The sequence below is a fragment of the Ictalurus furcatus genome, chromosome 1 (assembly GCF_023375685.1).
Source record: "Ictalurus furcatus strain D&B chromosome 1, Billie_1.0, whole genome shotgun sequence".
Classification (NCBI taxonomy): domain Eukaryota; kingdom Metazoa; phylum Chordata; class Actinopteri; order Siluriformes; family Ictaluridae; genus Ictalurus; species Ictalurus furcatus.
Genome location: NC_071255.1, coordinates 23317991 through 23334863, shown reverse-complemented (window position 1 = coordinate 23334863; position 16873 = coordinate 23317991). Strand labels below are relative to the sequence as shown.

Here is a 16873-nt window from a genome sequence, read left to right as displayed (position 1 = left end):
CACTTTCTGGAAATCAGAATTGAGAAATTGACAACACTGCAGAATAAATCTAAACATTACATGGGTTCACTCATTACTATGTGACAACAGCACATTTTATCCCATGAACACACAAAATGTCATGCTAGTTCACTGTATACACATGAGTCCGAATCCAGTTTAGTGTTAAAATCGAGATGGAGGCTGAAATAAGCCTTAGTCAAGAAGTATAGACGGTGCCTAAATTAACACCACTGCATTTATTATTTATCTTCAGTAATCTATCAGAACTGTCATAGACTACCAAACAGCGCCATCTTGTGGTTAGCAATGACAGCCCTGAAGAGCCACTAAAAATAATTACGAGATAAAATATACAAGTTTTCATGTTCCCCCTGCTTGTCCACCTGGGTTTCCTCCAGGTCCTCTGGTTGCTTCCGACCTTCTAAAAATAAATTGCCCCTAAACCTGAGTGTATATGTAAGTGTGTGTAAAGATAGACTGAAAGAATCAATGCCTCTGAACAATGTACACTTTCCTTTCTAATTGACAGTGGAGTATATTTGAGTGCCAATGCTCTCAATTCTTTCAAAGTCTGCTCAGAACCATTTTATTTCCCTGTTATTTATTATTTTTTTTTAAATGAGCATGCACAAATCTAGAGCAGAGATTCCCAACCCTGGGCCTGGAGTATCTGCTCTCAACATACCTGATTAAGCTAATTATCAACCTTTTAGGAGCTGAAGTGGGTGTGTTGGAGCAGGGGAAAAGCGGAGGGGATTGCACAGGGAATAAATGTGTTATACGTCTAAGCTTTTCCCATCCGGAAACCGACAAACAGACGGTTTGGCTTCTTGAACACTGCATTTCCGCGTGCACGCCAGAGCAGTCAGGTGACTGTCAAGCACATGACTCTAACGGATCTCCCCGCATCCTCGGCCTCCTTTGGAGACTGACAGCGGGTTCAGCCAATGACAACCCAACTATCCAGAAGATTGTCCAATAAGCAAACAGGGGGCGGGACTAAAGTAAAGCTTTCGCTACAGAGAAACATTGGGGAAGACGAATGTCTCTGAACGACTTTGTTCTCTATTAATAGATAGGGAGGCATTTTGTGCTTGTTCATGCTACACTGTGTGTGTGCTGGATGAGCGACAGCTGTGTGTTAAAGCAGATGAGTGTAGAGTAAAAGGGGTGGGGGATTTTCGGGGAGAAAGCGTCGTTTGGGTCAAGATGTCGATTCAGTACGGAGAAACACTGGCAGATAGCTATGGGGTGGCTGACTCGTTCCCCAAAGATTTCGGTTATGGAGAAGAGGAGACAGACATGGAGGACAGTCCAGCACCCTCCGACAGCAAGCCGAGAATACTACTAATGGGCTTGCGAAGGAGCGGGAAGTCCTCCATTCAGAAGGTATGAGTGAAAACGAGACTGGACAGATTTATTCCTCACGGCTAACTCCTACCGCCAAACAGCTGTAGGCGTTCAGACGAAAGTTCAGATCCAAATGCCTCTCTATTGGACAGATAGTTCACTACACTGGTTGTAAAAGCTTTTGCCTAATGCGCGACGTAGTGTGCTTATGTAGGGAGTAAGCAGCCAATTGGGATTAAGCGATAGACACCATAGACGTGCTGAGTTAGCAAAGGTGCCATTTAGCTAAACAACTATAGGTTCTCTGAAATGGATTTTCAGGATTTATTTCAAGGTTAAAATTGACAAGCTAACTAAAAAAATACTTTAACTTACCATGATGAAGCGCAAATGAAGAGTATTTATATTGTTTTTGTATTAGCTGGTTGTCTCTACATTTGACGTCCAGAGTATGTCACTAATCCTATTATTTTTATTTATTTGTTTATTTATTTGAAAGTAGTAAGAAGTAAGCTTAGGTAATGTTATCTTATCTACTAGTACCACCAAAAAACATTTTCATGAAGGAATAGTCTGGAAGTGGGGTGAGGGTTGGGGGGGGGGGGGAGTTTTATGTAGAGTTGTTAGTTATTTTTCTATACCGATGCTTAGTATCGTTTCGTATTATAGAAAAAGCATGTCTAAGGTCACTCTTCAGATGAATGGTGCTGAACCTAAAGCCGGTCGGAGTCAAGGTTATAAATCTTTGGCCTCCTGAGAAAATCCAACACTCATCCTTCCACCAAACCTCACAGCGGCGGTCCCTGCTTCAAGACAGACGTTGTAATGTGCGTGACTGAGCCGCTCGAATCATTTAGGGCTTGAATCCCGGTGCATTTGACTGACTTATGCCTGATTTCTCAACCTACTGATGACCTGCTAGTAAAGTTCTACTCAATAGTTCTACTTAAAACCTTTTTTCCCCCCAGCAACATGAATTCATTGAACTGTGCCGTAATATAAATAACGTGAATAATGTTTCCCTCCTCAGGTCGTGTTTCATAAGATGTCCCCTAATGAGACCCTGTTTCTGGAGAGCACAAATAAAATCTACAAGGATGACCTCTCCAGCAGCTCCTTTGTCAACTTTCAGATCTGGGACTTTCCTGGTCAAGTAGACTTTTTTGACCCGACCTTTGATTATGAAATGATCTTCAGAGGAACCGGCGCGTTGATATTTGTCATTGATGCACAGGTATAGTGAGGAATATTTAAAGAAACACGTTTAAAACTCTGTCCCTTGATACTATCTGTCAATTCCTCACTTTTGTTCCACTGTCTTGTTAGTTAAGCCTATTCTGTAGCACAAGAGATGCAATTTTATGTTTTTAATTTACCAGACCTAGGCTTTCTAAAAGTATCAAGGTTTTAAGATCATCTTGACTAAGAGATCGAGTTCACATTAACACTTACCACACTGGTCTAAGGCTGGTCGGTCAGTTGGTTGTTGGCCAGAGCAATTCTTGTGTTGGACGATTGAAAAAGAATACATATATAAAGCAGGAAATCAAACATGAAACCAGTGGCCATGAAGACTATTACTTGATTATAAGCTAAGAATTTTGTGAACCTTACATCCAGCAAAATCATGAGCATGTATATCCTCTAACGTCCCCTTCAAACAAACTCCAGTGGACACCGTCTCATCAGTCCAGATCTTGGACAAAAATGGCACACTGTGCTTTCATGTGATCAGGTAGGTGCACCGTATAAATGACGAGCATTTTCACCACTAGGTTAAAGATTATTCATAAGCTTAGCTTATTCTGAATGTTTCTAAAGTCTAGCTTAGCTTTGCTTTGGAGAAGACCGGAGAAAACCTGCGTCCTTGCTATGTCACATGAGGACTCATATTATTGGTTGTGAAAAAGATGGTGAAAACCAGGTCAAAGTTGAATTTGAGTGAACTTTGCTTCTATTTCACACCTTGGCGCTGTGCTCAGAGTGCTGTTCAGAGCAGCGTTGTTTGTAGACAAAACGGCACTGTTGTCTGCCTAGAGAAACATTGGCTTCTCCAACTCAAATCAATTTTCGGGTGGATCACCTGTAGACGGCCTTAGTGAACTACTGTTATGAAAAATTCCTTGAATATTCAAAACATTCCAGGTGTTTTCTAGTGTAAAGAACTTTAAATTCATAAGTATGAGGAAAATGTTTGTGTGGAAGAGGCCTGAAAATAAATTTTGGATAAATGCTCAGATATGTAAAGCCACTTTAGTAGAAAAAAAAAAGAAAAGTAGATCAGGGGTCTTCACACTACTCTGCAAAGGACCAGTGTGATTGCAGGCTTTCATTCCAGCCAAATAGGAGGCACACTTGTTCATTATCTTCCTTAGCTGGCATCGTGCCAGGGTCGCCTCCGGTGCATGTATGCTGCTGTAGGTGCTGCAGGGTTACAGACTTCATTCACGACTCGTCTCCATGCTGATCAGTCGGTGGCTAGGAGGTCAGAGGCGCTGGTTTCTAAAGCCATCTTCAACTTGTTTCGCCCAGGTCTTCTTGGGTGTGGAACAGTGCACTTTCCAAGTTTGTGGATGTCGGTGCCAGAGGATTTGGAGCGGTAGTCGGTCATTGTCCATTCAGCAAACATGCCCGAATCACTGCAGACGTCTTTTCTGGATCGCCTCTTCAATTGTTAGCTGGTCATCGCCTTCATGCCAAATAAATTCATTCCGAAGTGGATCATGCTTGAAGACACCTAGGAACTGTCTGAGACATCGCATTTGGAAGACCTCGAGCTTGTTAATTTCGGACTTGAGAACGGTCCAAGTCTCTGCAGTGTATAGCAATATTGGAATAATCAAGGTCCGGAAGAGGTGCATTTTGGTCGCAATGGTGATGTTAGCCTTTTGCCACAGGCACGATTTGAGTGACACAACTGCTGCTGTAGCTTGGCTGATTCAGCTTAGGACTTCTGCGACCAAGGCAATATTCTTCTCTTGGACCAAGGACCCCAAATATTTGAAGTCTTGCACTTGTTCAATTTGTACACCTTCTAAATAGACATTTGCCGGCGATACGTCCATCGTGAGTACTACAGAGTCGAGCCGTACTGTGCAGTGGAAAAGTACCAATAGGCTAGCTAGTGGATTTTTAAAAAAATCATTAAACACTAAAAAGTTGTTAGACTCAGAAAAACCATATATAGAACATCAAATAAAATTGCAAGTGTAAGTAATCATTTGAGAGCTACAACAACGATAACAAATTACTTACAAAGTAGACGAAGTTGGATGAGAGTTCATATATATCAGAAAATATGATGTCATTTCCGGTAAAGGAACAAAGTGAGCATCGATGCTCCCTGACTTTAGTTGTGCTTTTTTTTTTTTTTTTTTTAGGGAGAGAATGTTCCAGTGCATTTCAAAAGATTTTGTTATTGAGACAGCCCTTAAAATACAAAACCCTTAAAAAAAACAAAAAAAAACTGCACACTATAAATCCTTACAGTTATTCAAATCAGTATATCAAAATGAATGCCTTGATAACAAAATAAACAGAATAACAACACTGGCATTAAACCTGATCTCAAGCTGTTGATTCTTAACTGGGACTTTGGTCAGTAATTCACACTCTATATAAAGCCTGGAAATTCAAGCCTTGATATATAAAGCTGAAACATGTGACACGGCCTCTGTACCATTTTCTTACTTTGAGCATGATGTTTTGCAACTTATATTTGATGACTCATATCAAGCTCGAGAACATCATCTGATTAGCTAATAGGCATTAGAACAGATGTGGTTCTGAAATAAGATCATTTCATTCATCTCATGACAGATAATTGTATTGTGTTTTTCAGCTTCATGAGAGAACATGTTACCTGTAACTACATTTAGGTGACCTTAAGATGATATAATATGTAAGCGTCATGTGGTATAAAAAATATTTTAGATTCCCTAGGTCAAGAATAGTGCTTCATTGAACAATACATTATCCTTAAACTGTACAACATTTTCCTCATGATTGTTTTTTGCTTTTGTCAGTTAATATTTCACCCTAGTAGCATGTACATGTTCACCGATAGATGCTACAACCCATATATATTTTTGCTGACCGACTAATATAGTAACTGTTTATAGAGGGAAACAAAAATATAATTAGATAGATGGTTGTTTGATGGTTAATTTTAAGGTTATTGATTAATCCATTGCCATAAAATGGCAGGCCAAAAACAACACATCCAGTTTTGATACAATTAAGATACTAGGGCTGCACGATTTAGAGAAAAAATCTAATTGTGATTTTTATGATCAAAATTATGTGCGATTTAAAATGCGATTGACTATTAAAAAAAAGAAAAGAAAAAAAAAAGAGCTACAGGTTTGTTGTGGCTTGCACAGCATCAAAGAAAGATAAGATAATTAGATAATACTTTTTATTAATCCCCAGAAAGAGATATTTGGGAAAGCATAATCACAAATTTATCTTGTAACACTACAATAAACAAACAAAACAATGCCATTTCTAGTGTTAGTGATTATTTAAAACCACTTCAACATTGTGGCAAATTTTATTTTATTTTTTTCTCCCCCCTCAAATAAAGCTGTCATGATGCAAGCATCTGTCATGACAAATCAAGCAAATAACCCCAGCATTTATTTAAGTTAATGTTAATTTATACACATCCACCACTGTTCATTAATAATTCATATTTGTTCATAATACAAAGTTCTTTAAAACAAACTGAATACTGAAATTTGAAACAAATAATAGTATATGCAGAAAATTCTGTTAAACAATTATCATTGTTGTTATATATAAATTAAATATTCAACATTAGCTATGTTAACAGTTTGAATTCTAATTGTTCAAAATGATACGTGTATATGATTATGTATTCTATATGAATATGAACTTCCGATTATAAAATTTATATATATAGTAAGATGGAGTCTGTGACCAAAACACTGAAGCCTTCTCCATCCATTTATTTTCACTGCCTGTATTATGTTGGCTGCATTGTCTGTGGTGATGCACACCTGGCCTTCTTCGTTCAGACCCCAGTCAGCTAGCGCATCTTTCAATCCAGTAGCGATGTTTTCTCCTGTATGGCCAGTGGGAAAGTATGAATCCCATTGGAGTGTTTCCTACTTTTCCCCCATCGCTTTTAAATCACTTATGAATGCTCATGCTGCCGTGCGCATTTCCCTTTCGCGTTCAAATTAGTGGCAATTCGGAGGCGGCAATTGCTTGAATGGTGGGTTTATTATTATTCTTAATGGACAAACACAACAAAGCAGTACAATGACAAACTCACTTAGATTAAATCTAAAACTTTTGAAACCAAATCTTCCACCGTTGTGTTGTCAGTCAGCTCGCCTCACACTTGTTACGTGATAAATGAAATCTGATCTGTGCTGCGACTCTTTCGGTTCATGCTGAACTGAGCAGACGCGTTCAGGTTTTAATTGTAGCGTCCGTTCTCTAACTGAACTAAATGATTTTTATTACTATAAAAAAGCAAAACGACAGTGGGTGATCAGTGTGCAGTCGAACACCGTGTAACTCCGGGAACACAGACTATCGCAGCAAGCCTAGCTCCTGCTCATCTTTTCCAAATGACGTTCTTGACTCATTCACTCAGCATGTGCAGTGTTAATGCCCCCTATTGGTTAAACTCTGTGTCAAACGTAAAATGCTCCGGAAGAAAACAGTCAACAAGGCTTGTTAACATATTTGATGGTCCTTAATTGAAATAACCGCAGTGCTTGCGATTTGGAAATTGCACGCTTTCAAATCATGATTTTGGTTTAAAAACGATCGTGTAGCCCTAGCAGATACTGACTTTTGCCTTAAATTACTTCTTAAGTTAGAAGACAAATGAGTAGAAGAAAAGTGAAGCAGCCTTTGAGTGATTTGATCTTCAGTAGCAGCTTCAGAGCTGTTTGAGAAGTACTTGTGGCTTGGCAATTCATGATTCGTTGTCCGATGTCAGCATTTATCTTCTAGCTTCCTGTTCCACTGTAGAAATGTCTCTTTTTCCAAATATAACCCTCGGTGACTTCTTTCCTGTCATATGGAATGCTCACAAATCGGTTTTCATGAATAGGTCAGCTTATGACGTCCTTCCCTACAGTGATATTTACGGATGAGATGTTCCACTTTAACTTAACCAAATCCGGTGTTGTACTGTATGTTGTGAAAGATGCTTCTCTGCTGCTTCCTTTTGCTGCATCTGTGTTTGTGGTCTTCATGTCACGTAGTATGTAAGCAGGCCTAAACCTAAACTTTCATCATTGATTAATGACCTTGATTTAATGATCTAAGGACTTTTTTTTTTTTTTTTTTTTTTTTTTTTTTTTTTTAAAAACGTAAATCCTGAAATCTAGCAACATCTCACAGCAATCATTACTTGCACCAACACAGACGTAATGCTTGCAAATCACACTTACTTCTGTAGTTTGGTACAGCGTATCTCCTGATTTAAGAACAAAAATACTAATGCTTCAAAATTAATTGATAAGCACCTCATGTTTTTGCCCTACAGCATAACTGTTTTCTAATTGGTTGCGTTTCCTTTTCCACATATGCTATTGGCTTTGGCAGAAAGGAGTGAAGCAGGAGTGTCTCAGTCACATTCTGTCTTGGTGATGGATACTTTTTATTTTTAACTCTTAACTTGCTTATTTATCTTAGCATAATTGTTTCATAGCAATTAATTACTTTTAATCTAAATATGAATAATAATAATAACTATTTCTATTTACTCTATATGTGAAAGGGAGAGCTATGGGACTCATTTTACAACTTTTTTGTAATACTTGTCCAATTAATATCTAGTCGGAGCATCCTAGCAAATAAACAGCCATAGCCAATGAATAGTTATGCCACCTTGATTACGGTGCAAATAACGAAGCTTCACTAGTTATCTCTTTTTATCTATACTACAGCACAGTTGCATTCTTGGATCAGGAGATGTGCATTAGTTTTTGAATAACAGCACAGCTCTGACTGTACTTCCAGCTGTAACATAGATGACAGAATTAGCGTAGTAATATAAACGTAATACTAGCGTTTTTACAGTCTAAGCTCATTCACAGGGACATATCTGATCATATATGATAGATGTTCCACATAAGGCTAATAATAAATGGGTTTAAAGAAGTGTGGTGGTGTTGAACAAAGAAAAACATATAATCATTGATATTGTGAAGTTTTCTGTTAGATGTGTATAATGTAAGTGATAGCAAGAACTAACTTGTCTCAAGAAGTTCCATAACATTAAATGTAACTATAAACAGTTTAAAAAAACAACAAAACAAAACACAATGAGTCATTTGTTAATTAAAAAATTGTAACCGTTGGCAAATTTCTGTGGTGTGAGTAGAATGAAAATCCACTTGAGGGTGATAATGTGTCACACCACCCCAGCGTGTATTATTTTTGCATAACAGCATAGTCCTTCATGCATTATTCCTTACGTATAAGATTGTGACAAAGGTCATTCGAGGACCAGTGTCATCCATCAAATCGGTAAATGGCCACGATTGAGGAAATCCCAAAAGAGGTTTCATTTTCATAAAAATGTGAAATGATGTACACACACTTTCTATCATCAAACATTATTTTAAATACTATATGAATTTTTTTGCTTAGGTTTCCCAGTCTTATAGAATGCCATACTGGGAAATGCGCCACATACATCATATGCTTTATTGTCACCCTGCTTTGACCACATTTTGTGTTCTTGGGAATCAAATAAACCATGGGGACATGGTCTTGTTTTATATCTGTTTTCTCTCTTATAGGATGACTACGTGGAGGCTCTTGGCAGACTCCACTTAACGGTATCTCGGGCCTATCGCGTCAACCCTGAAATCAACTTTGAAGTGTTCATCCATAAAGTTGACGGCCTGTCTGACGACCACAAAATTGAGACGCAGAGGGATATTCACCAGAGGGCTAATGATGACCTGGCTGATGCCAGCTTGGAGAAACTGCATCTTAGGTAAGCTTTTTTTTCTTTTTGGCTTGAATGCAGTGCATTTGTCTTTCTGTGAATTGTGAAATACTAAGCAAATCAAGTGTCTTCACAAAAAGCATTACTGTTGCTTTTTCATCACCTTCTCCCCAGTTTCCAGCTGCCCTATGTGATGCTGGCTTTTGCAATATTAAGTTTATAAAAAATTTAATACATGCTAAACAGTGCCGCTATTGCATAAATAGTGTATTGCAATAGAATTTGCTACTTTCATTGGGTCATAGGTTTGCACAGTGGTAAAAATAAAAAAGAAAGTCTTTCCCGAGAAACACAGTATAAACTTTACGTAAACCAATAGTAAAATACCAATAATGCTTTGCAGTTCTACTTGTAATATAATTTAAGAAAAGAAAAACTATTTGGTATGTTAAACAGGGTAATGGATTAGTAGGTTTAGCAAATATTTATCATTTGCTAAGCTTACACAAAGATAACGCAGAACTTCTTGTGCTTTGGCATCACTGTGAGTACAGCTCAGCAACAGAAGTGACAAGGACTTGGAGTGTGTGCTCATGGCTTGTTTTGGCCAGAGGGGAGGAGTACAATGCATACCACATGTTATGCATGCTCTGATCAACACTGCCACATTCTCCTTAGGCCCTTGTCCAAAGATGGCTCAAGATGAACAGGCTAAAGTTGGATTGAAATACAAACTAAAGTTTACTACAAATAAAGAAAACCGAATCAAATGGTGTGTGTGTGTGTGTGTGAGCGCTGAGCGTTAAACATTAACTGCTCAAAATGGGATTTCAGTAGAGCTGCTGAGATACTGTAATCCTCCGATATTCAGAAGGTCTCCTCAATTTCCAAACCCGGTTCTGTACTTTAGTATTTAAATCATGCATTTATTTGTCAAATTCTGTTCATTGAAAAAGTTATTTATTTTCGTTTAGCATTGTTTTACTTTTATATTATTTCAGCTTATTTACTTTTTTGTATTAAAAAGTAAATAAGTAAATAATTTGATAATTTTTCGTATTTCCTATTGTCTTGTTATAATTATTAAATTGTATTAAAAATGTATATTTTAATTAAATGAATGTATTAATTAAATTAATGTTTTTTAGTAGTAATGTAGTAGTAGTTGTAGTAGTAATGTTGCTGTAGTAGTAGTAGTAGTAGTAGTAGTAATGATAGTAATTATAATAATAATAATAATAATAATAATAATAATAACTGATGATAGGACTGCTTGTCATTTTTTCATATCCAATCCTCATAGTATTTGAAACATTTACACAGCACTGTAAGGCATTACAAACCCTTTGCTCTGTGTAAATTAATCTAGGTGTGTGAGAGTTAAATGACTCTGTAGCCTAGCTGCATTAGGTGTGACATGTGTTCACTTGATCCAGCTTTTGTTTTCACTTCACATCTTTTGGAAAATAGCCTTCCATCTGTATTAGTTTTCATGGTCTTGCACTCAGGAACATGCATGCCTTAGTTTAACTGCGTGACTTTTGCTATTCTTTTATTGTTGTAAGCGGCAGTCGTTTTAAAGGGTAATTGGGACTGTAATCAGATATCAGTTTGAAAGTGCTGGATTTCTGCAAACCTAATTCTTATCTTGTTCGTGTGTTTTTTGATTGTTTTTTTTTTTGTTTTGTTTTTTTGGGCAGCTTCTATTTGACAAGTATCTATGACCACTCTATATTTGAGGCGTTCAGTAAAGTGGTTCAGAAGCTCATTCCCCAGCTGCCAACCCTGGAGAACCTTCTCAACATTTTTATTTCTGTATGTACTTTATTATCCTCCTTATAAAATATAAGCTTTGAATCTTTTTTTTATTTTTCATATAGAAAATGCTGCATTGAGCCCTGTTTGACATTGTGTCTCACAGTCTTCCTCAACACCTCTTTTGCTTTCTTGCTGACAGAATTCAGGGATTGAAAAGGCTTTCCTGTTCGATGTGGTTAGTAAGATCTACATCGCCACAGACAGTTCACCGGTAGACATGCAGTCCTATGAGCTGTGCTGTGACATGATTGACGTGGTCATTGACGTGTCGTGCATCTATGGGTAAAACTGCAGATTTCAGAGTTAATTCATAAATGCATAGTGTATACACTGCTTTAGCTTAAATATGTGTGCATGCTCACATGTAGTGCATCAGTGTTGCAGTATTCTCCTCAGTCTTATTATTTCTGGCTTTCTTTCTATATTTTTTTATTAATGTGCATATGTGACTAAAATGTCAGTTTCACATTTACCGTATGCTGCATTTTCTATCTGGTAGTAATGGTGTCTAACAGGTCTTTGTTTTATCTGTACAGATTAAAGGAAGATGGCAGTGGCAGCGCCTATGACAAGGAGTCAATGGCGATCATTAAACTCAATAACACCACTGTCCTCTACCTGAAAGAAGTCACCAAGTTTCTTGCCCTTGTCTGTATTCTTAGAGAAGAGAGCTTCGAGCGCAAAGGTTAACAGCTTTTTCTCCCCCACATTTACCCCTTTAATTAAGGTTCACCAATGGCATTAAATATACCTGTTAAATGGTTTACATGAGAGTGTTAGACTCCGGGCCTGGAGGATCACAGCCCATTGTGGTGTTCACACTTCCAACACTCAAAATTCGTTGCAGAGTATTAAATGCAGTAAAATGCTGACTCTGCCGTAAAGTGGCCCTCTAGATCTGAATCCCATCTCCCCTGTATTGAATCATTTGACTCAAATCTTGGAATTATATTATTGCAGTTATTGCACCTTTAGAGCATTTTTTCCCTATTGCATGATTTAAAGTCTACATTTTCTTTGTCTTTTTAAATCAAAAAGTCTATGGATAAATAATTATTACACAACCGTATAGAAAGTGTAACTTTGGCTAAGCTCACCAATATCACAGTTGAATAATTGAATGAATTATTGAACTGTGATTGTGATCCCCACTCTATTCTGTTCAGATATACAGTATTAGTTCTACACAGTGGGCAGAAATTATTTTGTAAATCATTTTAGCACGTGCTTCTCTTTTGAATTATAGGCTTAATAGACTACAATTTCCACTGTTTCCGGAAAGCGATTCATGAAGTGTTTGAGGTTGGTCTGTCCACACCGAGGATGGGAGCTCAGGCTGCTGGAACACCCTGCTTGATGAAGACGGTGGCACTGAATGGCACCCCCCGGAGCACCGTGTAGAGAATGCAAAGATGAGAGGAGGAAAAGAATAGAGAGGAAGAGGGAGTCGGTGGAAAAAGACCGAAAGACAATAAATGGGAGGCACACTGCCATGCCAACCATTCTGCCTGCTCCCAAATGCCTTATACACAGAGCAAAGGACTCTAAAGCCTCTGAAAGAGAACACAGAGCAATGGGGTGGACGTTTGCAGCATAACGGGGTAAGCAATAGGACAGAAGGGAAGATGCACAAGAAGCCAGCCCTTTTTGTGTTATTAAATGGCATTAACACACTGGTTGAAAAGAATAATACTAGACCGCAATCAAATGACAAGAAATGCAAGCCGAGGGGAACGCAGTGTGGCCCTCTCTGCACAAAGCCTTCACACACTGACCGCTACCTGAGCAACAGCAGCTGAATGAACCCTGTACTGTTTTACTCCTGGCCTCATGAGCTGATTCTACAAAGCATCTGGTTTAATCCAATGGCAGAAAATGTGATGGTACTTGCTATTGGGCACCGATGGGAGAGCTGGCTATGTGTACACAACAATGCTTGTGAAGCCTTATATAGAGGAGACTTGCATGATGCAAGTACCTGCTTACAACATTTACCTAATCCAATTTCCTAAGCTGTTGCGTTTTTAAAGGTTCTCCAGGGAGTGTGAAAAGGGATTAAAGTGCATTGTGTAGCCTGCTTGTGTGAAGGAGGTGTGTGCGCGTGTGTGTATTTATGTATGTGCGTTCCTTTCCTTCCTGTTGAGGCTCACAGTGGTGATGTGACCTCACACACAGGGCTGCACAGTTGTAACAAAATAATTGTATTTTTAAAAAATTAATAATTAATTGAAATAAACAGTTATTCTTGTCTCCAGAGAAACCCTGATGCTTTGTCAGACAACAATGATGGAACGTTCACAGAGCACTCATTAAAGGTGTCGTGCTGTTCATAGATATAAGGATTTAGTAGTCGGCTGCGTTATAATTAAAGTGGAATCACCGTCTTTTGTGTCGAAATGACTCCAAAGCTGAGTCATGAAATGACTCCTTTGAGTCCCAAAGCTGTTATTTTTGCTATTAAGCGGTTTAGCTGTGCAGCCCTCATCTCTCACTCTGAATGTTACAAAACAGGGAAATAATTGTACAGTTAAGCGGTAGGACACTGTGATTGCACTCACTTTTGTTTAGCTGCTTGGTCTCGGAGACTCTGTACATCTCCGCACACGGTGGTTCGAGTCAGAATGAACGTTTGAATGAACTACATTCCGGGTTGTGTGGTGCCAGTATCTTCTATCACTGACATATTCACTTCACTCTTTTCACAGAATTATGAGTATTTTATTTGGGGTAAAAATTGATCATAAGATTCCACGTTGTAGCTGATAATCTGTCACACTCATTCCAAGCATGTCTGCTGAATCCATGTAAAAAAAAATTTTTTTTTTTTGAGGTGGTAGGGGATGCACACTAACCCAATATAAATGAAATCAAAGAAGGAACAACCAAATCTCTCATTCTAACCTTACTAGAGTATTTCTCCAGACCTCTTGTGATTCTTGCTTTTCGGATTGCATATGAGATTATATCTGGCTTATTTCTGCTACAAATGTTACCATTCACAAGAAATAAAACATGCACTGAAGTCATGCTGCTTGGTGTACTGTAGCTACCTTGCACATCAGATATATTGGTCAGTTTGAACACAATACAAACCAATATAAACACAGATCCTCACTTCGCAAACCCATTGCCTCTTCATGAAACGTATGATTCCATCTAGAGTGCTGTTCACTCAGATTTCTGGCAATAATACTTTTCCTTAGGATGTTGTACCTTACTTTTACATCATGGAGGTTGTGGTTTGGATGTTATGAATGTGCTGCGTAGAAGACCTGGGGAAATTCATACAGGGTGACTCAAAAGTCTCCGTATGTAGGGGAAATTAACACTTTTTAGCAAAATGTCTTCTAAAATTTTTCATTCTTGGTTTATTTATATATATATATATATATATATATATATATATATATATATATATATATATATATATATATATATATAAAATTAGTTGTGCCCAAAAGTTTGCATACCCCTTGCATAATCAGCTAAATCTTAATACTGTTAACAAAATAAGACGGATCATAAAATCCCATGTTTTTAGTACTGTCCTGAATAAGCTATTTCACATTACATATAGACCACAAGACACAATATTAACTGAATTTATATAAAAAAAAATTACCCCGTTCAAAAGTTTACATGCTCTTGATTCTTAATACTGTGTGTTTTTACCTGGATGATCCATGCCTGTTTTTTGTTTTTGTGATAGTTGAGTCCCTTGTTTGTCCTGAGCAGTTAAACTGCTCACAGTTCTTCAGAAAAATTCTCCAGGTCCTGCACATTCTCTGCTTTTCCAGCATCTTCTGCATATTTGACCTCTTTCCAACAGTGACTATATGATGTTGAGATCCATCTTTTTCACACTGAGGACAACTGAGGGACTCGTACACAACTATTACATAAGGTGCAAACATTCGCTGTTGCTTAAGAAGGCAACATAATGCATTAAGAGCCAGGGGTGTGTAAACTTTTGAACAGAATGATCGTGTAAATTGTTAGTATGTTGTCTTCTGGGAGACATGTAACTATCTTATTTAGTGCTCAAAGGGCAGTACTAAATGGAAAAAAAAAAGATCTTTAAACAAAATAACAATTTACACTGATCATCCTGCTCAAAACACATGACTGTTCCCAAACTTCTTAACGAATTCAAAAAGACTGGATGTGGACGTCCATGAACATCCACTGATGAAGGCACAACCGACGTGGTGCTGGCAAACATAGTCCCCTACGTATGGAGACGTTTGGGACACCCTGTCTATTAGTTGAATGACTGACCGTGGGGTCCATGAAGCAAAACCAGGTGATCAGTGGTTGATTATTTATTTATTTATTTAGTTACAGCAGTAGAAGTCACAGCCCACTATTATCAAAGCTCCTAGATATTATTGAGTTCTTATCATTATTAGCCTGTTTGATTAGTCACTTGATCTCAAAAACAAGCAGGCTATAAATAATATCACCTTGTACTTACTTGTGTTTTGTCATGTTGAAAAGATTTCTCATAATAAAACTCTGATGAATTCAAAAATAGACAAATTACTGTACAATTTTAAATAATGTTTCAATAAATATGTATATGAAAAAGTCTATGGATTTTTATTTATTTATTTATTTAATTTTTTAAGCTTTTTTTTGGAGTTGGTCTCTGGCTACAAAATGTGTGAGAACCCCTACATTAGGAGAATAATCCAATACAGAGAAGAGCATCACGAGAACGGAACTAAACAAGCGGGGACACTGAAAAAAGCGAAGGTGTTGAGGTAAAAGCTTTGAGCGAGCCATATTAGTAATGAAATATACAGATTGAAATTATACATTTAATGTTAATTAGGAAATAATGTTTTACTAAAAACATCTGAATTTAAGGTAGGTGTTGTGCATTGTGTTACTATTAAGACCGTGACTAAAGATGACTAGGCTCTAATATACAGGGTGTCCAGAAAGTCTCCAGCAGATGTTCATGGACATTCACTTCTCGTTTAATCCGCAATACTTCGAGTGTTTTTGAATTTGTTAATAAATTTGGCAACAGTGATGTGCTCACCATGTTTCCTGTTAAAGTCCATCGCAATCGAGCAACAGCTTCTCAATCCAGCCACGAGAATGATTTCAATATGTTCTTCGTCAAAGGCGTTCTTAAAGTCTATCTGTAAAAACAAACAAACAAACAAAAAAACTAATATAAACCAAGTATAAAAAATTCTGGAAGTCATTTTGCTAAAAAGTGTTCATTTCCCCTATGTATGGAGACTTTTGGGACACCTTGTAGAATCTTTAGAACATTGAGTACTAAAGATTTTATATTCTAATGTCTGCTGACGTGTCGTAGAATAAAACATTTCTCTGGCAGGCTGGTTCCACCTGAGGGGTAAAAACTGCTCACATTCCTGGGATTATCTGACACAATATGTAGATGTCCTGATGTAGATCAGGATTGTGTGTGTGTGTGTGTGCGTGTGTGTGTGTGTGTGTGAGAGAGAGAGAGAGAGAGAGAGAGAGAGAGAGACCTATGAGGTGACTATGTTCTTTGGAGAACCAGGCTTTTCTTCAGTCTGGATTTAATGAAACTCTGCTGATCTCAGCTAGCCCACTGATAATGGAGACATCTGACAAAAGACAACGCAGAATTCACAAGCTTTTTCTTCTTCTTTTTTCATCTTTTTTTAAAACCAAATTGTGTGGTACACCACAGAGATTTAATCCAAGCCTTGTAAGTATGCTCTAACAGTGCTGACGAACCTTTCTGGCAAGAGAAAA

The 16873-nt window shown here is 37.8% G+C and overlaps 1 protein-coding gene across 1 annotated transcript; it reads left to right on the top strand.

The window, feature by feature from the left end:
* Positions 1-501: 501 nt before the first annotated feature.
* rragca (Ras-related GTP binding Ca) lies at positions 502-13377 on the top strand. Its single transcript, XM_053633045.1, has 7 exons — positions 502-1392; positions 2384-2587; positions 9144-9343; positions 10996-11110; positions 11253-11395; positions 11650-11798; positions 12360-13377. The coding sequence occupies exons 1-7, from the start codon at positions 1213-1215 to the stop codon at positions 12512-12514; spliced, it is 1146 nt and encodes a 381-aa protein (XP_053489020.1). The 5' UTR covers positions 502-1212; the 3' UTR covers positions 12515-13377.
* The last annotated feature ends 3496 nt before the right edge of the window (positions 13378-16873 follow it).